A 20,152-nucleotide genomic window follows, 5' to 3' on the forward strand; every position below is an offset into this window, starting at 1 on the left:
CGGTAACATCGATGGTTCCGGTCCCCGTTTCGCAAATTCTTAGCTGCTCTTCTCACGACCTTTCACTGCTATCATTCTTCTTTTCCATGTACATTGCAAAGAAAAGTATGCTTTGTCTGGACCTGACCGGATGATCAGAATCTGGGACTTTTATCCATTAGAGGCATTTTCTGGCAGCTGAACTACAATGGGCAGGAGCGCAAGGCTTTAGATGCAGCATCTCCGACATCAACTGAGAACACCTCAACTTCTGCTCATTTACATCACACCCGTGTTACTGGTCTCTACGACACTTCAACCGGATTGTATCTTCATACAGTGACCAAGTAGCCAGCAGTAAGTATGATGTTCGTAGACTTTGCAGTAGCAATCACGACAAGAGTTATACTTAGAGGAGCTAAAGAGTCATGATCGCCTGCAGGTATATCATGATTTCAGCTTTTGCCTCATATTCAAAGGTCAATGTCGTGCAGTGGCATCAAAGAAGCTTCTGAGCCAAGCTGTTCTCAAGAGAAAGAATGATCATCCAACTTGGCCCATAATCAACTCTGGCATTTGATGTTCGTCCACCTTGTATTGTCGAGCTCCGATGAGCGGATCGTCCTCAATTTTCCTCATCACTTCTTCCATCACTCTTACCTCAGCCTGTCTCATTTTGGGTAGATCAAAGTCGAGGAAGCTTTCAAACCGTGTCTTTTACTAAATCAAGTCCCTAATCAGGTAGGGTATATTTGGCGGCTTTTTCGTCTGTCCAAACAACGCAAAAACCTGCACCGCGTCGTTTTCATTGTGATTCTCCGTCGCGTTCATCACTCTCTAGCATCTGTCACGCTTTCACTTGGCTCCAGCAATTCCTCTTTTGATCATCCCCCTTGTCTCCTCTCCTCGATCTCTTCTCATCCATCTCTTCCCCTGCGCAAACATCACCATCACCATGGCTCATCTTTACGGAGACATCGACCCAAAGACAGCTGCTTTCATCTTGCAGCTCCAGCGTGATGAACTCCAAGCAGCTTTGTCTGAGGGCACTGCACACGACAAAGTCGCCCTGCAGTTGCAACTAGAAGAGCTCAACCTCATCGAACCAGCCCACAATGAGACCACCGAACAGCAAACCACACTGAACCGCCGCGCACGTGAACCTGCTGATTCTGGAATTGCCAGTCTCTTTTCCGGTCTCTTCGCCGCTGGACAGTCAATCTATCAAGCACTAATCCGACCAGCTCTTCGAGATTGCACCATCCCAGTCGACAATCTCAACAACGACCAGATCGATGACAACCAACCCGAGTCTCCATTCACTTGCGTGGCCTGTACCAGCACACTCCCTTGGTCCGACATCCTTGAGACCCCTTGCGGTCATCACTACTGCATCAAATGTCTTGGCGAGCTTTTTGAGTTGTCCATGCAGGACGAGACTCTATACCCACCTCGCTGCTGTCAACAAACTATTCCCCTATAAGACGCCAAGCTTGTACTTGACCCTAAGCTCATCAGAAACTTTGAGCACAAGTCCATCGAGCTCGATACCAAGGACAGAACATACTGCTTTGACCCCCGCTGTTCGACCTTCATACCCACCGAGCACATCACGGTTGATATCGCTGGCTGCCCCGGTTGCGGAAAGAGGACCTGCGCCATTTGCAAAGCCGCTGCTCATCGTGGTGACTGCCCTCGCGATGAAAATCTCCAACTGCTTCTTCAGGCCGCTGAGGCACAAGGTTGGCAGCGTTGCTACCAATGTCGCCGACTCGTCGAACTCCGCTCAGGATGCAACCACATGATGTGAGTTCTCGTCTTTGTGTTGGCCAAAGATATTGTCTAACTGACGCAATGCAGTTGTCCATGTGGTGCTCACTTCTGCTACGTTTGTGGAGCTTCCTGGAACCCAAGAGCCTGCCGTTGTCCCCAGTGGGATGAGACCCGCCTGCAAGAGAGAGCAGAACAGATTTTCGCCCGCGATCCTCGTCATCGTCTCTTCAGACCTCCTCAAGGTGCCTTGGATCCTGGCGTCGATGCGGCTGCCGCTGTTCCTCCGGTCATCCCTCAGGAGAATGTCGACCGTGGTCAACCTGCTAATCCTGTCCCTGCTTGGATCGAGTATGGTCGTCAACTCCGTGCTGAGGTCGACCCTCCTGCTCGCCCTGCTGCAGCTGCCAATATTGAGCCCGCTCGCGTTGCTCATGCAGATGTTGCTCGCCAGATCGAACGCCTTCCTGCTCGTAACGTCCCAGTCGCTCGCCTCGCCACTCGAGATGATCCCATTGTTCCTGTCCCAGTCTTTCGTAACGCCTACATCCCACCTGAAGCTCGCCGTGCTGCCATTCCAGCTCCCATGAGCATGCCTATCAGAGCTGGTCGTCCTGCGGCTCAAGATGCCGTTGCTGTTCACCAGCAACGCCTCGTCGCTCAAATCAGAGAGGATCTCAGACGCAACCATGAATGCGACCATGAGAGATGGACGTGTCATCGTGGCCGTCACCGCTGCGAAGAGTGTAACCACATGCTTCCTCACTACATCTTCGAGTGCCGCCAGTGTCACATTCGTGCCTGCCAGCGTTGTCGCCGCAACAGATTGTGAAACCGCTGGACTTGATTCAAAGCTGAGGCTGATATGGCTTGGCTCTTTGGATGCTGCAGTCAACTACAAGGGTAGATCTTTTGATTGCGTACGCTGGTGAAATGAAAAAATTGGCCGCTTGAAGTGAAGGGTACTCAGAATCCCCTGAGACGACCAGAGCAGATGATGCTTGAAAAGAAGGCGCGTTCGCGGAACAGGAGGGATGGGACAATGATTCGAGCTCGGGGAGACGAGGCTAGGAAATATGACTGCGGCTCAACTACATGGAAGTGAAAGTTATCATCGTAGAAGAAGTTCAAGTACACTTGGACGCACGTTAGCTTACGTTGAAATTCTGATCCAAGGTGATCTCGTTGTATACCGGCTAGGTTTTCAGTAATAGTCGTGACGATTGTTCCTATCACGCCCCAATATGCCTGCTCAGGAGGGTGTCATTCAATAACTGCTTTTGTCCCGTTCTTCAAGGGCTTCGTCATCAGTAAACTTCTCTAGGGACGCCAAGTCTCGTCTGTTCGAACACCTTGCTGAATTACCTGCCGCGCGTCCGTCCACCTCCCAAAAATAAGCCTTTCATGTACGTTGGTCACTTTCTTCCGATTATATGGATGCCTAAATCTATGCTTGTTCTATATATCGTTCATGCGATACAGGGTTAGGATCAAGGTGTGACTATATCTGGACTGACGACTCTTCCCTTCCTAGCTGGCTCAGAATATTCTTATCTCTTATTCTTGATGTGTACAAAGGGAGAACGCATGATGTTAGACCAACATAATATTCTATCTTTGAAAGCTACTGAGGCTCAGGAGCAGCTTCAGGAAGGTGCCGTCACTTCAGTGGAACTCGTGGAATCATACCTTGACCAGATTGCACGCCATAACCACGCTGGTCTTCATCTCAATGCCCTGATTTCTGTCGCGCCGCGCGACAAGCTTATCGCTGCTGCGACCAAATTGGACGCTGAACGCCAGGCTGGAAACTCAAGAGGACCTTTGCATGGAATACCTATCGTCTTGAAAGATTGCATCCTGACGTCTACCCAAACCCTCGGCTTGCCAACCACATTGGGTTGTCCCTGTTTTGCATCAGCAACATGTCTACATAATTCTCCGCTCGTGGATCGATTGCTGGACGCAGGCCTCCTGATTATAGGCAAAGCAAACCTGACCGAACTGTGCGGACTTAAAATGCGGCCGAATACACCCGGTTGGTCCGCTCAAGGCGGACAAACCCAGAACCCTTATATTTTTGGAGGCTTGAAGAAGAATGAAAAGTTTATTGGCAATTCATCTGCTGGAGGGTCTTCATCGGGCAGTGGAGCAAGTGTCGCTGCTGGATTCGCGCCCCTGGCAATAGGGACGCAGACGGGTGGATCGGTGATACTGCCAGCGGGGCTTTATGCATTGGTCTGTGGTCATGGAACGGTCCCGATGGAGGGGAACTACCGTCTTTCTGAAGAGATTGATTGCATCGGCGCAATGGCTAAGAGTGCCGTGGATGTCGATCACTTAGCCTCTGTCATCATGGGCAAAGACATGTCTTTTGATTCGGAACAAGATTGCAGCTTCAGAGGTCTGAAAGTCAGGTTCCTCGACCCGAAAGTCTGGCATTTTCCAGGAAACGACTATTGCGACTTCCCGGGCGATACAAGAGCCCAGATCGAAACAGCCTTCATCGATGCTTCCCGGACAATCGGCTTGTTAGGTGCAGACATCAGGCATGATCTCCACTTGAGTCTCCCTGGAAAGAATTTCGAAATCTCAGGTAGAAGCCTGGGATACGAACACTGCAGTAAGTTGCTCGCCTTCATTACATCTGAGCCCTTGGTTCGAATCAAAAGCGAATGATCGTTGCACTTACTCACCATACGGTATAGTGCAAAGGCTGAAGAGCGGCGACTTCGCAGCATTTGCAGCACAGTATCAGAAGAGCGAAGTGCGCACTCTGAAGCAGATGGTGGCGTGGAATGCAGACCACGCTAGCATCAGTATGCCTCCAGGTATCTTTAGACTGATTATGCTGCAACACTCTTCATACTTGGTGACTGATACATCCATAGATCATCCGTCCCAAGATGAACTGATCGATCTTCTGAACAACACTTCTACCCCCGAAGAAGGTCAGGCTTGGAGGCACGAGCTAATGAAGCAGGGTAAAGCAGGGCTCGACCCTCTTCTACAGAAAGTGGATGTCCTAGTAGCTTTGGCTGATAGCAGTCTGTGTAGTTATTCCTCGGCAGCGGGTAAGAAGTCTACATCTTCGCGACGACATGATTTTTGTCTTGCTTCCATCGAAGACGGTGACATGTGGCACTAGCTGACCAGGTAAATGTAGGCTATCCTATTGCTTGCGCGCCTCTAGGCGTGATGGCATACTCAGAGGAAAACCAAAGACCCTTCGGGCTGTGTTGTGTCGCGTCGAAGGGGAGAACAAACCTTGCTACGCTTTTTGCGTGCTTTTGAGCTTGCTTTTCCTCCTCGGCCGCTCCCTCGGCCTCTCTTGTAGCGTTGACAAAGTCGGGAAAGTTGCTAGAACGGCAAGGAAAAAGCACAAATGACTTGACTTGTTTGCGAAGAATAAGAAGGTGATGAACATCTGTAGTCTTCTATTTTCAACTCAACTTATATACAGCCAACCGCGATCCGCACTCTCCATCCAAATACGAGTGTTTTAGTTATTGAAACATTCCTAATCATCCATCTCTTTCTAAGAGCTGAAGAACACGCGAGTCTTCGCATAACCCGACCCTAAGCTGCCAGAGTTCCTCCGGGCTGAAGCTATGGTTCTAACCATTGTTGGCTGGGTTGACCATGCAGTAATCAGCGTTGTGTACGCTCAGATTCGGATTACCGGCCCAAGTGGGGAATGGATGGGCTTTACCACTACCACCCGCAACCGCGAAGGTAAGGATGAACACCATGACCTGCGTACCTCCGTCCATGGCTGCAGAGACAAGATAGTTGTACTTGACAAACAGCTGAGGGTGGTACTTGCGGATCCAGAACTGACTGATGAAAGCAAGAACGAAGAACATGGTGAGCGAACTGTTGATGCCGACGAACAAGTTGCCCATGTACCAGAGGATGATAGATGGGTTAAGATAACCCCAAGCCGGGTTCTTGGTGTAGCGATAGGCGATGTATGTAGGGAGAGGAACAATGAAGCCAATGAAGTAGGATAGTGTCACCCACTCATAGCGCGAACCCACACTGAACATCTTGGATGCAATACTCCACGCAATCGCAAGAGTATTGAACTGTTGGACGTTCTGACCGGACCAGATGTTTGTGCCTTGAATTGATGTCAAGATTGGTGCTTGGTTCTTGACGATGCTGTCCATCATCACCCAGTCTGGCTTGGAATTAGAGACAGTCCCTTGAAAATTATGTGAATATACTTACTGAAGATACCACCCACAAGACAGCCAGTTATCTGCAGAATGAAGGTTATGCGGGGCGAGATATGGTTCTGCTGGGCCAACCTCAGATCCTTTCCAAGCAGTGTAGCTTGGGACGAAGTGTTGTATGTAAAGCAAGTGAAATAGAAGTTCGCAAGGGGACGACCAGGGAAGAGGTAGCCTGCAAGCATCTGACAAATGGGCTGAATGTTGAAGCCAAATCCTGTGATACCTGACTGAGCGCCAAAGAATAGCGTGAAAACAAAGGTGAGTATCAGTGCAAGCAGATAGCCCCAGCCAGGAAGGGTCGACTGTATGGCATCGTCAATTCAATTTCCGACAATGGATCCTACAAGAGGCGCTTACCTTGATCGAATAGAGGCAGATGATACCAACCACCCAGCTGATCACCATGACAGCAGCCCACCACCACATCGGTACCTCGCGATACCTGCCGAGTAACATGACTTTGTAGTGAGGATCTAGATCAGGGTCATCGATCTTGCGCTTCATGCGCTCTTCCGGAGTCTCTTGGTTGCGCCAAAACATATATGTGTTGGGGTCGAGCAACTTGGACAAGTTACGAGGATGGGCCCACGTCCAGGCCGCCTTGAGGTCATTCCAGTTCCACAACAGCATGTATACAAATGTAGCTGCTAGTCCTGCGTTTGATGTGATCAGATAGGCGATGTAACTTCCAGTCAGATAAGGCACTCCTTCTTGGGCCAGTAGGTCGAAGTCTATTTCAAACCGGTCGTTCAAGATAAGACTCTGGTTGTAGATTGTGTAGTTGCTCGCAGTAGACGTGCTGTTGTAAAGTGCTTGAGATAGGAAAGGGAAGTTCTGAGATTCCCAAATGTTGCCGTAGTAGATACCTGTTTGTATTAGCAAAGATCGATACTTGAGCCCATATGACTTACCCATGAACAAAATGTAGCATCCAATGATAACGATCAACATATTGACCGTCGTCTGAAGTGGGTACCACAGGGGAGACTGGAAGGATGCGATGTAGTTCCAGTCGAAACAGAAAGAGAGAAATCCGAGTCCTTCGTTACCTGAAGCACCACCAAAGAGGTTGGTAAAGACAAGGTTATGTTGATCAGCTAGACAGAAGATCGAGACACCAGTCAATACAGTGAACATGTATTCTGGCAGGATCTCCCAGAAAAAAATGGCAAAGAACACAATATACCAAACACGCATGCGTTTCTTGGTTTCCGCTTTGTCCTTGTGGATGGTTTGTAGTAGGGTCGTTACAGGGAGTGTCATGGGCCATAACATCTTGGTGGGATAGACCAGAATGTCACGCAGCATGCCGGCTACACCAAAACCAAGAAGCTGAGACGACAAGACGATGAAGATTCCAGCACCTTTACTGGGATATCCACCATAGAAAAGGGCTTGGGCAGCCAATGCTTCGGTGGCCAGAGCACTGACTGCTGCTGCAGAAGCCATGATGGTAATGGCTGCATGCTCTTTGCGTTTGAACTCATGAGGATTCAGGTATCGAAGCCAGCCTTTGCGAGGGATGGCATAGGCCATTGCATCTCCGAGAACGTAGGCTATGACAGTCAAGAAGACCAGGGAAACAAAGATGGTTTGCGGCTTGAAGTAGAAGATTTCCTGGAGGACTGAGGCGAAGATCGAAAGGCCAATGCCTGTGGGTAGACGGTCAGCGAGACTCCAAGTCAAGGATGGTCACTGAGGCTCACCCAGGAACCAAGTTCGGAACGTCAATGCCTTCTCAGTTGGATCGTCTTCGGTATCGAGGATTTGATCAACGATGTCTTCAGCTGTGTCCAAGACGTGAGTTGACCCCTTGGGCACGGAATCGGTCTCATCTTCCGTCGCAGACTCAAAAGTGATGTCGGCATTGGCCTTCGAACCTTTGAAGTCTTCCTGCATAGGATTTTCAGTCAATTAGACCTCATGGTCTCTTTTTTGCCCTGAATGCTCTGGACCATTGTAAGCGATGCCAACGTCATCCGTAGCTCGGTGATTGAAGATAGGTCGTTTGGTGGCCATGGCTCTCAATTGGAATGATGGACGGGACTGTCATCTGGTGCAAGGCATGCTTTTATCTTTCAGACTGGGTAGATATGGTAGGCCATGATAGATAGTCCATCTGGGCCTCATTGGCTATCAAATACGAGCGCGAGCCAAAAGCCAAACCTCTCCCTTGCCTGCCGTTTTAGGAAGCTGAGAAACTTGGAGACGTTTCTATCATGCTTGATGATTTACACTGCGTTATTCCCGGTGTCGTTCATTGCATGTTGTGATGACTATGGAGATGTCTTCCCAATCCATAAGTCGTCAGCTGAGGTTTGTGTACAGGTGAGTGTTCTGACCCCTGAGATCTCGACATTATCGTCCAAGAGCATGCGACAGGCTTCCTTTTTGGACACCCGGTCAGCGAAATGTTCTCGACCCTTGTGTTCTCCGTTGTTCGAGAGACGCGTGTCAAACTCCAAGGCTAAACTTTCGAGGGGGTCTCCGGTCCGAGTGAAGCCAGCGACACAAACTCTAAAGACGATTGTTACGTATGACAAATGCAGCAGACATAATGCAAATGACCAATTCCCATGACTTTTTTCTGTTCAAGGTAGTTAGGTTAACACATTCTTGATGTGCTCACCCAACATGCGAGATTGTCGTGGTAAAAGCTGCAGAGTCCGGGCTCCGTGGGGAGACAACGGTTGCAGGCCGCGAATTGACGGCATCTGCAAGCTTGTCAAGTTGTCACTTTCGCCTTTTTTTTTCCTTTGAAAATGGCGCAAGATAAGAGACTCTTCGATGCTTTCCTTTCGAGATACCGAGACTTTAGCTGGTTTGTGCGTTACTGTCGCTGAGGCTCCAAGACACGTCTGACTCCTATTGGACAGGCCAGCATTTCTCGCAGCAAAAGCGGCATCTGTATTGGCTAGGTTCTGTCAGTCCAAATAGCGATGAAATAAGACCAAGCACACTTGGTCAGATGCTTGCAAACAGTCGTGGCTCTCTCCGTTCTGGTCGATCTATGCCTCAAGAATGTTTGAATGAAGATTATGAGGTTTTGATCTACTGATATGTATTGGCCAATCGCGCATCTGCGTAGGTGGCAGAACTGAAGGCGCAAAGGAGACAAAGCAAAAGTCGCAACCACACGGAACACGCGCTGACAATATGGCTTGCAAGTGACAGTATGAAGTGCAAAACCAACATGTTAAGAATGGAAAGAAGTCTTCAGAGCGGATAAACAAGTTTTTGAATGACTCACAAAGTAGGCAGCAGCCTTTGCCACGTGCCGATGGACTTCTTCAATACCTTCGACCCATTGCATAACAATCTTGGAACTGATACTAATGGCCCTGAAGTCAAGATTCAGAGTGCTCTAAACAGACTTTGTCGGCCTGAGTATTATTCACAGTCCCTCTGCAGAGATGAAGTCCGGTGTCAGATGTGATTACAGGAGGTTCGGTACATGTTCAACCAACCAGAGTTCGGCATGCCATCGAAGGAAGGAGGAAGCGCACCGGGCCGCCCCACCCCACTCTCTGATCCTTCGGTGCAATGAATATATCTTCTACTTACCTTCTTGGTCAGCAAAGATGGTTATTCCGTATACACAAGCACTACAAAAATCGTCGCTCTCTTGGCACATGTAACTCCGAGTTCAACTTATCATAGCGGCATCTTCAGAACGGACCTTCAGACAGACTGTCTACTAATACGTCCAAAAACTGATCGTCTTGAGTATGTTACACATCCGATGGATACTCGTCTGGTACAGCACTAGCCAAGTTTAGGTAAACGACCAACCGCCCGTGTAGTTCTCAAAGAAACCATCAGGATCGTACTTTCGTTTGATATCCTGTAGACGAGAGTAGGTGGTGAAAGTCTGCAACGGATTCTGATCAAAGCTTGCATCATTGATGAAGAGTGGTAGCCCTTCAGCATTGGGAACCGAGTTCACCATGTCTCGGAAGCTTTGCTGAATCCGATTGTAAGCGGTCTTTGAGATGCCTGGAGGGGTCGAGAGCAAGAAGTTGAGCCAGAACCATGGTCCATCAGGCATCTGCATGGCGTTCCCGCCATTTTGAGAATTAGATGCATCCGTCAAACTCTTTGGTACTGGCTGGAAATCGAGTGATGAGAGAACATATGAGCCTTGTTGACTGCGCACCAGTTCTCCCATGCTTCGAAGGCTTTTTGGTAGGAGTCGTCGTCAAGTCGATGGACTTGCACTCGAAAGATGTTGTCGCCCCGACTGAGTTCTGTCGACATCGGAATAGGCATGTTCACCACTTCCGGATAAGTCTTGGGGCCCAAAGTATTCACCAGATGAGGTAGCGCGGTGAAGTTGGCAAAAGCATCCCCGGGATCAGGCCCGTCGTAGACAAGAAACATAATGACTGCTTCATCCAAATTAAGATCGCCAACGGCTGGAGTGAAGAGTTTCTCGTAGGTGCCGATGATAGCTGCTTTTGGGTCGGTGTTGTATTTCATGAAGTTTTGAATGGCTTCAAGAACATTCGCTGTTTGTTTGAACAGGTATATTAGATTACCAGCGTAGAATGTACCTGACGGCCTTGTCTGGACAGTGTATTTCGTGACAACACCATAGGCATTACCACCGCCGCCACGATCCGCAAAGAATAGATCTTCGTTCTCTGTGGGCGAGGCCGTCACAATGGTACCGTTGGGTAGAACGACCTCGAGCTCGCGGAACGAGTCGCAAGCCAGACCGTATTGTCCGGAGAGATAGCTCAAGCCACCGCCTAGAGCAAGACCTGTACCAACTCCTGCAAGACGAGCTCCGACTACGGTTCTACCGAACTGCTGAAAGTAGTCATAAATGTCGCCAAATGTGCCTCCTGGTTGGTAGGTTCCAAGAGTGGTGTTCGAGTCATATGACTTTTGAGTCATGGAGTTCAAGTCAATCAGCACCCCACTCTCGACAGAAGAGAAGAAAGTATTCGGGTTGTGACCGCCAGCTTTGATGGCAAATCGTGATCCAGCAGTCTTGATGATCTTCAGGGTCGTCGACACATCCTGTGCAGACTTGGGGTAGACCACACACGAGGGGTCATATGAGCTCTGTTTTGCATTCCAATAATCTTTTTGGGAGGAAACGTAAGGTACGGTATGAGGCCCACGGATCTTAGCAGCTCCAAGAGTAGTGATGAGTTGGATACATGCTGAAGCTCCGGACAGTGAAGCTTTAGGCGCCACTAGAGCAGACACAAGGCTTGAGAATGTCACCAAGATACACAAAGCCCCTGTTGTAAGCTGCATCCTGAATAGGAATGCTTGTCTTTTGGTTGTTCGAGATCGGGATGACTGTGAAGGAACTCATGGCAGACGCTGGTCCTACTTATATCGTTTGACATACGGTCAAATATGCTACGCGAGCCCCGATCGGCAAAGCGAACGCTCGTAGAGTTGAACGCGTTCGGTATGACCTGATTCCTCATTTTGTTGGTCCAGTCTCGCTTATGCGAGAATGATGGAGTTTTATCGATTGTTGATTGTCCTAAGGACGAAGTTCGGCAAGAATTAATGGTGGCCAAGACGCTAAAAATTTGCTACCCCTCAGCTTGCACACAAACCATAGCTTAGCGGTGGATCTGTCGAGAAAATTCTGAGAAGTATATGACTTCTTATAGTGTGGATCAGGACAGGCATTGGATCTCATTTATTTTTGCGGATGCTGCATTGGAAATCAATATGCGTCCGAAGCGCCTCGAGGCGCTACCCGAAGAAATGCAATTCAACAGTTGCCAGAGGATCAGGTGAGCTACCAAAAGAATTTCAGGCCGAAAATTGTCTTGCGGTGCCTCATCAAGGCTGATCAGCATCAGTACAATTCGGAGGTCTTGGGACCTTGGAGAGTTACAAACTCGCACTGACGATGAAATCGCTCCCAGGGTTCTCACAAGTATCTTGCGCGTTCCTGGAGACTCGAAGGTAGACTTCAGATCTACCGTTCGGCTCGGAGTGTCTGGCCTCGCGTACAACTTGTTCCGCCTCTGCAGATGCATCTGTGGCTGCTGTGGGTGGAGAGTTGGCTGTGTCTTTTGCATTCAAAACTCAAGTTTACCCAGTAGTCGGTGTCGCTACCGTGATGACCATAATTCGCAGAGCAGGACGCGTCGGCGACGTGAGACACCAGGACTACCAGACTTCCGGATCGACTCGATCGTGGCTCGTAGATAGTGTCAAACATTTTCTGTGTTCTAGGCTAGATCGAGGCAATAGTAATACTGCTGTGTGTGATTTTTTGATCATGGTATAAATGGCTTGCAAGACCACATTGAATATTGGTCGAGAAGAAATTCTCTGCGGAGCACTCCAAGCATCGTGATAGCCGGTAACCTTGGTTAAAACGTGGAGTAGCCGGAGCGCTTGACCTGAAGCGTCAACGGGTCACGCGAAAGCCAATGTACGACGCCTCGAAGCTTGATCTGCAGCCGTCCAACAATAATCCATCGTACGAACGTCACAAATCTCGCGGTCGCTTCTAATGTCTTAACAATGACCGACCCGTCCTCGCATCGTGTGTGCAAGAATCTCAACAGACCCCGCTGGGGTCGAGATATCCCGCAGCCACGACACAGCCATAATTGAGTATCGACGCATAGGGTTTGTGGAGCCCCGCATTTTTCTTGTACTTCTTTTGCCTTTCTTGGCTGGCCGACTTGAAAGAGTTCCTGGTTCTCGTACAAAGCCACATGTTCAGCAAGACGGCAATTGAGATCGGCAGAAGGCTGAGCCTCAAAGTATTGCCTTTGCGAGAGGGATGGCGTCGACATATAAGAGCCACGAGAACATCCCTAGAGGCCCAGGTCATATCATTTTTTGCTTGCTTATACACTTACAGCATGAAGACTTCACCGTGGGCAAGGGCAGCACTGCTGGCATCAATATCAACCAGAGCAGCAGCCGACTGTTCAACTGCCAGTATCCAGGCCGTGCTTCCGTCTATCGCTAGTGTGGACTTTGTCTATTGGCAACCTGGAGGTTCGACTTTCTCGGTCCCTACTGGAGATATCGCGTACCCAACTTCTCCCACTAATTTGACGGCTCATTGCGCTGTTCAAATTCGAGTCTCCAACGGAACTTCTCAATATGGCTTTGGCATGTTCTTGCCTGACAATTGGAACGGAAGATTCTTGTATGTGCAGTCAGTCGTCTCTCATTGTAGTGTCATGAAGCTGACGGACATTGCCAGGGCTGTAGGTAACGGCGGTTATGCTGGCGGCATCAACTGGTTGGATATGGTAGGTTCAAGCAAGCGGAATGCTTACTCGCGAACACATTGCTGATTGGACGTCAGGGCGGTGGATTGGGATATGGTTTTGCAGTTATGTCGACCAATACTGGACACAACAGCACCGCCTTCGATGGAACATGGGCATACGGGTCACAGGATAAGCTCAAGGACTGGGGTTACCGTGCCATGCATGGCTCTACTGTCCTGGGTAAGCAATTGACCCAAGGCTACTATGGATACAAGCCAAAGTACAGTTACTACAAGGGCTGCTCGACTGGAGGACGCCAAGGTATTCGTGACATCCAGCTTTATCCCGAAGACTTTGACGGCGTTGTTGCTGGAGCTCCTGCATGGTTCCTGACTCATATGTCGCCTTTCGTGATCAAGGCCGGCACTTACAACCTACCCATCAACGGTTCCGCACACATTCCTAACGACTTGTTCCCTGTCATCAATGCCGAAGTTCTTCGACAATGTGACGGCGTTGATGGTGTCAAAGACAACATCCTTTCCGATCCTCAAGCTTGCAACTTCAACATGGATGCTCTTCTTTGTACTCCAAAATCCAACCAGTCTGAGTGCTTGACGGCGCCTCAGCTGACTACTTTGTTCAAGATCTACTCAGACTACGTCGAGACCAATGACACCTGGGTGTTCCCCCCCTACTGGAAAGGTAGTGAGCTTGGCTGGCCATTGATTTTCGGCGCCCCAGAGCCAGCAAGCTTGGGTACGGATTATGTGACCTCTTTCATGCAGTACGGCCCCAACTGGAAGTGGCAAGATTACGACTACAGTATCGTCGAGAACGCCGAAAGGATCAGACCCGGTAACGCAACAGCCGACGACTACAACCTCGAACCCTTCAAGCGACGCGGCGGCAAGTTGCTAATGTACCATGGCATGGCTGATCCATTGATTCCGACTGGTAGCAGCTTGTACTTGTACTCCCAGATTTTGCGCGAGCTTGCACCCAGAGGCATCGAATTGGATGACTTCTTCCGCTTTTTCCTGGTTCCTGGCATGGGGTGAGTAGTTCTTCTTTGTTCCTCATGACACAGCTAGCTGACCACATTCTTCATCCAATAGTCACTGCAGTGGAAACTTCCCTCCAGGTCTCGCACCTTGGTACTTCGCTGGTGGCAGCCAAGTTCTGAACCCTGGCGTCTACGGTGTGCCTGGTTTCAGAGACGCCGAACACGATGTTCTTCTCGCCATGATGCAGTGGGTCGAGCAAGGAATCGCTCCGAACCAAATCATTGCCACAGCTTGGCATAACGACACCACGCAAGACACTGTTCTGAGACAGAGACCGCTTTGCATGTATCCCAAGCAGCAGAAATATTGTGGTGGGGATGTGAACAAAGCATCGAGCTGGTCGTGTGCTTGATCACGGATATCCTTTGGTCTATATGTTGAGGTTGGAGACAAGAGGCGGATAGGTCGTATCATGTACTGTAACAAGGTCGCATCCTACAAGCAACTTGCCAAGTGGTGTACCGTGTTTTATTTGATTGGTCATCGAGGGCAAAGAGGGGTTAGCGGGGGCCCCGCCGGAAGGATTCTACAGTATATACCATCCTGTGCCAACCCCTCACCTGACAATTCTCGACACCAACATCTACTCATGTCGAATTATATCTTGTTGATGTAAACGCAATGGATAGTCCACAATCTGGAGGGTCTGTCGGCTCAGACGTCATTGAAGGCAGACATAAGAAAAGAGTTCGTGTCTGGACAGCAGAAGACAGAGCGAAGCATCGGGTGTTGGAGAAAGAGCGTCGCGAAGCTTTCAGCGACAATCTTTTGGCAAGTAAACACTGTTCTCGACGGTTGATATCTTGCTGAACGGAGCTCTAGCTACTTGCTCGCGCTATACCTGCTCTTGAGGATATCAAAGAAAGCAAATTGTCTAAGCATACAATCGTCGAGGAAAGTCTCAGATACCATCAGCTGCAACATCAACGGATAGAGGAACTGCAGAAGTCAGTCGACACGCTCGTAGCAGAGCGAGATTCATTGATAGCGGAGGTCAACCAGTGGAGACGAGTCTCGAGCACAGTATCAGATATAGTGGAGCCAGGTGAGCTGTGCAAAAGCATAGCACGACATGATGCGACCGGCTTCGAGGAAGTGCCGGATTATACAGGCTCAGGAGGAGGTTTCTCGACCAGCTTGATGGCTGCGGGGCTCAATGCGGTTATGGACTCAACGATGATTCCGCCGCTGGTTCCAGAGCGGACGGCACCGAAATTGCACCCACAACAGGATATAAGCTTGGCGGATTTTCACGTACCCGAAACAAGATCAAGGAGCATAGATCTGAGGTGGAATGCTCCAAACACGTCACTCGTGCCCGACACAACATTGCCCGACAGCCACACGTTCCCAGACAAGATTCTACTCGACCCAATGACCGTGGAACCTGACATCGATTTCTTTACATATGCACCGGAGTCCTTATTGTTCGACCGAGGACTCAGTCCAAGTGACCGGGATGCCATCATTCAAGCTTTCGGGAATACGATGTCCTGGCCGCCATCGACGTTCACGATGCCTTTGGGAATGAACTTTGAGACATGCTTGTCGAATTCTCACTAGGAAGACAACGATACATGGAACTAGACTAGGAAGTTTCTTGGAAGTTCTGGACATGAATCCCAACAGGTTATACCTGCTCGAACCACTTGTCGATCTTCGCCTTGCTCTCCATCAAACCACCAGTGAAGAGCTTGAGTGCATCATCGAGTCTCTGGGAGGTCACAGGATCAGCCTTGATTGCTTTCTGCAACTCCTCGCCATTGTTGGCAAGATAATCAATGTCAGTGTCAGCTATCTTTGCGTCGATGGAAGCTGCAGCAAGCGGATCGATCTTTGAGACCTCTGCAAGACGGTCCGGAGTCTTATAGCCGGCATACATGTGGGCAGGCTTGGGCTTACCCTCACCTGGCTGTTTTGAGCCATCATATGTGAGCTTGGAAAGCTCGTCCAAGACTTGAGGCGAGATTGTTGCACTATGACAGCCGTGCTCGCCGGCTGCCATGGCTTCTTTGGCCGTGATGAAACTAGCTTGCTTGAGCAGAGGCTGTTCTTTGCCAGTTTCTTTGTACAGACGAGCGTATGTCTCGAGAATCTGCAGTGTGCGAGCAGACATGGTGTGTTGAGTAGCAGGGTCTTCAACATCAGGCCACAGCTGAAGGTCATCGTGTGCCTTGGTCTCATTGAAGTAGGGGCTGATGTATAGGCAGCCAGCTTGACTGCATGCGATAGCTTGAGGTAGACCGAATAGCGCAGTTCCAAGAGTGGCGATGCCTTCTTGCTTCAGTGTTCGGCAAGCATTGAGCGCAGGACCAGTGGACGGGATTTTGATGCAGTATCTGTTCTGGGGTATGCCAGCACGTTCGAATTCTTTAGCATAAGCACGGGCAGAATCGAGGACAGCCTGAGTGTCGTAGGCCTCATTAGGGTACACCTGGAGCAAAGTGCGGCCTTTGATGTTGTCGATATTGTTCTTGCACATGTTGACAGCCTTATGGAAAACGTCCTGGTCAGCTGCAGTTCTTGCTCACAGATGAAGCACAACTCACGATGCGAGTGTAAGCTGCCTTCCACCCTTGAGACTTGAGCTCCTTGCAGACTTCCAGCACCATTTTCTCATTCTCGGGATGGGACATCTGCTGGTTGACCCAGAGATTGTTGCTGGTCATATCATTCGGAGTGATGGCAAGGTTCTTGGAGTAGGTTGGGTCCATCCAGTCAACATCGACATTAACTATTCGCGAGTCAGCGCTGGCTTGCATTCTTCATCTGATCTCTCCTACGCTGTTCGTCAAGGACTTCCAACCACGTCTTGGGTGCGTCACGGGTCATGGCTTCGAATGTTTCCTTGTAAATTTGCTTTTCGGTTACCAATCAAGATAATAATTAATGGTTAGCAGTTGACAGGCACCAGTCTGGAAAGTGAGATGGGCTGCTTCCAACAAAACAACAGAGCAGGCTCTGTCCTGTATTTGAATCCCGGAATTGCTCAGCGCATATCCTGGAGCGGTCGCAAACAGGTCTAATCATTCGAAGTGGGTACTTTGTGTGCAATAGCATGTGTGCAATCACGTATCGCATGCGAAGTCCACTGTCCCGACGTCTGACCTGTACAGGCCTGTGACAATCGGCGGGGAAAAGTGGGGTCACCCGTGTGGTTGCACGCAGGGCATGTCTGATCTATGCAGATCGGTCTGCCTTGAGCCTCTCCATCAGTTGCACCGTCACGCGTCCAAGGTCAGGTCAGTCCTGTACAGTTCTTTCGGGGTAACAGAGACCGAGGGAAGATCTTCCGACAGCTGCGACTGCCTGTGGTATCATTTTGAACCAGGAAGTGCTGTAGGCCAAGACTGTCCTGTACAGGACTCTCGCGCCAAGGACGGCCAATCAATAGTATTGCCGCGCCACTATCAACCGCCACAGGACGGTATGTACGGCTTTCCGCTTGGAATCCCCTCTACAAATCAAAATCAAGCACATGACCTGCGCAGGAGTCTCACTGTCCGATTTCGGCAGTCGCGTTTGATGCAGCGAAGGATCAAACATTGTCGATAACCCCAGATCCGGGGCCCCGCTTCGTGGTATACAGCAGAGCACGGCAAAGGTATATGCGGTAGTCATGTTCCATGGTGACGACTATTAATGTCGTGTGATGTCCCGACTGTTGTGAAGCTGCAATTCACAGATACCAATTCACTATTCACACCCTCTTTGCTGCTCATACTCACTCAGAAGCTCAACAGAACTACAACATCATGGACAAGGACAATAAAGTCCAGCAGGTAGAATGCCTTGAGTATGGTCAAAACGGATACACTTCCAGCAAAGTTGGCGTCAAGGACAACAATCCTCTATCTGGTCTTACTGTGGCAGAGCTCCGAGATCAGGCAAATCTGTTCTGCGATACCTATGGCTTCGAGGACAAATTTGAGACATTCCACAAAGCTGCTTTGATAGCTCAGAGACCAACAATCTTTGAGTCTATCGAGTCTTTGACCGAAGACGATAAATACTGGCTTCGTCGAGAAATCACCAGTACGCAACACATACATTTGTATCTTCAGAGGCTGGAAACTGACGTAGTCTAGATCGCTGGGACCTGCCATGGGCGATGTACATGTGTATCATGATTGTCTCTATCGGATCTGCTGTACAGTAGGACAGGCCCACCATTCTTCGTTTTTTATAACTGACAAGAGTTTTAGAGGATGGGACAATACAGGCGCCAATGGAGCCAATCTCTCTTTCCCGGAAGAGTTTGGCATTGCGGATCAGCCATGGCTGATCGGAGTAATCAATGCTTCGCCTTCTTTATTCGGGTTACTCAGTGCATGGGCAGCAGATCCCGTCAACAACTATCTCGGCCGTCGGGGCACAATCTTCCTTACAGGTCTCTTCGTTGTATTCCCCGTGCTTGCACAAGGATTCACCAAAGACTGGATTGGCCTTATGATCTGCAGATTGTTCATGGGTCTTGGTATGGGCATCAAGATATCAACAATACCTATCTACAGTGCTGAGGTATCACCGGCCAACATCCGTGGAGGCATTGTCACCAGCTTCCAACTTTGGGTCGCGTTTGGTATTCTGCTAGGATTCAGCACCAACCTTATCTTCATGAACGTTGGGCGATTGGCATGGCGATTCCAACTCGCTGCTGCTTTCGCCCCGGCCTTGCCTCTGCTTGGATTAATCTGGTTGTGTCCCGAAAGTCCTCGTTGGTTGATGAAGAAAGGGCGATATCAGAAAGCTTTCTGGGCATTCTGTCGCATCAGAAATGACGAATTGATCTCCGCTCGCGAGATGTTCTATGCTCATTGTCAGCTCATGGCTGAAGCCGAAGAGTTCAAAGGGAAGTCGCTCTCCAAAAGAGTGATGGAGCTCGTCACGGTACCCAGGATCCGTCGTGCAACAATCTCTTCCTCGATCATCGTGATTGCTCAACAGTTTTCAGGCATCAACATCATGGCCTTCTATTCGTCTACTATCTTTTCAGAGGCAGGATACTCTGTAAAGCAATCTCTTCTGGCCTCATTTGGATTTGTAAGTCTTCTCATACCGCATCATCCAGAGTTTAGTCACTAACCCGTTCCTCGTGCAGGGTGCTGTATCGTTCGTCTTCGCTTTTCCTGCCATCTACACCATGGACACTTTCGGCAGAAGGAACTTACTGCTCAGCACGTTCCCGCAGATGGCCTGGTGTTTGCTAGGCTGTGGCTTTAGCTTCTTGATGTCAAGTGACAACAGCGCAAAGATCCCCCTAATTGCTGTATTCGTCTTCCTCTTTGGTGCATTCTATGTTCCAGGTACGTTGCATTGACATTGTGCAGATACACTTAAGCTTATGACTTGCATTAGGTATTGGTCCAATTCCTTCAATCTACTTTTCAGAAGCTTTTCCTCTATCTCACAGAGAGATTGGAGCAGCTTTCACCATCTGCGTCAACAACTCTGTCAGCAGTGCTTTGGGTCTCACCTTCCCTTCTCTCCTGGCTAAGATCACGCCCACCGGCGCGTTCTGCTTGTACGCCGGACTCAACATGCTCTCTTTCGTTGTCATCTTCTTTGTCGTGCCTGAGACCAAACAACGAACACTTGAAGAGCTGGATGAGGTTTTCAGTATCCCTACGACCAGGCATGCATCATATCAAATCAAGGTATGGCTGTCTTGGTGGATCAAGAGACATATTCTTAGGCAGAAGAGTGGCTCTTGTCCCGAGCTTCTGTAGGTAATGGCATACAAGCTCTTATCTGACAAGACGCTTCTTTGCAGATTAAGCAAAAAAAAATACCTGTATATATTGGATAACTTATTTCGTGAATTCGTACATCTTGTAAACCCGCTCCACTGCAGTGTCCCTCAAGAATTCCGTGACATCATCAA

General features: G+C 49.4%; 8 protein-coding genes across 8 annotated transcripts; 5 read left to right on the plus strand and 3 right to left on the minus strand.

The window, feature by feature from the left end:
* Nucleotides 1-934: 934 nt before the first annotated feature.
* M437DRAFT_88947 (uncharacterized protein) lies at nucleotides 935-2,581 on the plus strand (the record flags this gene model as incomplete). Its single annotated transcript, XM_041028930.1, has 3 exons — nucleotides 935-1,313; nucleotides 1,464-1,785; nucleotides 1,840-2,581. The coding sequence occupies 3 exons, from the start codon at nucleotides 935-937 to the stop codon at nucleotides 2,579-2,581; spliced, it is 1,443 nt and encodes a 480-aa protein (XP_040875059.1).
* A 758-nt stretch (nucleotides 2,582-3,339) lies between these two features.
* M437DRAFT_88948 (amidase signature enzyme) lies at nucleotides 3,340-4,897 on the plus strand (the record flags this gene model as incomplete). The annotated part of the gene is made up of 3 exons (XM_041028931.1): nucleotides 3,340-4,372; nucleotides 4,458-4,580; nucleotides 4,641-4,897. The coding sequence occupies 3 exons, from the start codon at nucleotides 3,340-3,342 to the stop codon at nucleotides 4,895-4,897; spliced, it is 1,413 nt and encodes a 470-aa protein (XP_040875060.1).
* A 469-nt stretch (nucleotides 4,898-5,366) lies between these two features.
* Nucleotides 5,367-7,886, minus strand: M437DRAFT_60291 (OPT superfamily oligopeptide transporter; the record flags this gene model as incomplete). The annotated part of the gene is made up of 5 exons (XM_041023730.1): nucleotides 5,367-5,932; nucleotides 5,983-6,289; nucleotides 6,345-6,853; nucleotides 6,899-7,639; nucleotides 7,694-7,886. 5 exons carry the CDS (start codon nucleotides 7,884-7,886, stop codon nucleotides 5,367-5,369), a joined length of 2,316 nt encoding a protein of 771 aa, XP_040875061.1.
* Nucleotides 7,887-9,762: 1,876 nt separating this feature from the next.
* M437DRAFT_79323 (FAD-binding domain-containing protein) lies at nucleotides 9,763-11,434 on the minus strand (the record flags this gene model as incomplete). Its single annotated transcript, XM_041027154.1, has 3 exons — nucleotides 9,763-10,095; nucleotides 10,137-11,191; nucleotides 11,353-11,434. 3 exons carry the CDS (start codon nucleotides 11,432-11,434, stop codon nucleotides 9,763-9,765), a joined length of 1,470 nt encoding a protein of 489 aa, XP_040875062.1.
* Nucleotides 11,435-12,841: 1,407 nt separating this feature from the next.
* Nucleotides 12,842-14,620, plus strand: M437DRAFT_60359 (putative ferulic acid Esterase/Feruloyl esterase; the record flags this gene model as incomplete). Its single annotated transcript, XM_041023744.1, has 4 exons — nucleotides 12,842-13,134; nucleotides 13,192-13,240; nucleotides 13,297-14,258; nucleotides 14,320-14,620. 4 exons carry the CDS (start codon nucleotides 12,842-12,844, stop codon nucleotides 14,618-14,620), a joined length of 1,605 nt encoding a protein of 534 aa, XP_040875063.1.
* Nucleotides 14,621-14,941: 321 nt separating this feature from the next.
* M437DRAFT_33029 (uncharacterized protein) lies at nucleotides 14,942-15,381 on the plus strand (the record flags this gene model as incomplete). Its single annotated transcript, XM_041019242.1, has 2 exons — nucleotides 14,942-15,043; nucleotides 15,091-15,381. Coding segments are annotated over 2 exons (393 nt in total), but the record flags the coding sequence as incomplete, so codon positions are not given.
* Nucleotides 15,382-15,898: 517 nt separating this feature from the next.
* Nucleotides 15,899-17,100, minus strand: M437DRAFT_60342 (aldolase; the record flags this gene model as incomplete). The annotated part of the gene is made up of 3 exons (XM_041023741.1): nucleotides 15,899-16,759; nucleotides 16,818-17,002; nucleotides 17,052-17,100. 3 exons carry the CDS (start codon nucleotides 17,098-17,100, stop codon nucleotides 15,899-15,901), a joined length of 1,095 nt encoding a protein of 364 aa, XP_040875065.1.
* Nucleotides 17,101-18,023: 923 nt separating this feature from the next.
* Nucleotides 18,024-19,997, plus strand: M437DRAFT_60301 (uncharacterized protein; the record flags this gene model as incomplete). Its single annotated transcript, XM_041023733.1, has 5 exons — nucleotides 18,024-18,303; nucleotides 18,357-18,423; nucleotides 18,474-19,311; nucleotides 19,370-19,574; nucleotides 19,627-19,997. 5 exons carry the CDS (start codon nucleotides 18,024-18,026, stop codon nucleotides 19,995-19,997), a joined length of 1,761 nt encoding a protein of 586 aa, XP_040875066.1.
* Nucleotides 19,998-20,152: the final 155 nt, after the last annotated feature.

This window comes from Aureobasidium melanogenum, assembly GCF_000721775.1.
Source record: "Aureobasidium melanogenum CBS 110374 unplaced genomic scaffold scaffold_38, whole genome shotgun sequence".
NCBI classification, from domain to species: Eukaryota; Fungi; Ascomycota; class Dothideomycetes; order Dothideales; family Saccotheciaceae; genus Aureobasidium; species Aureobasidium melanogenum.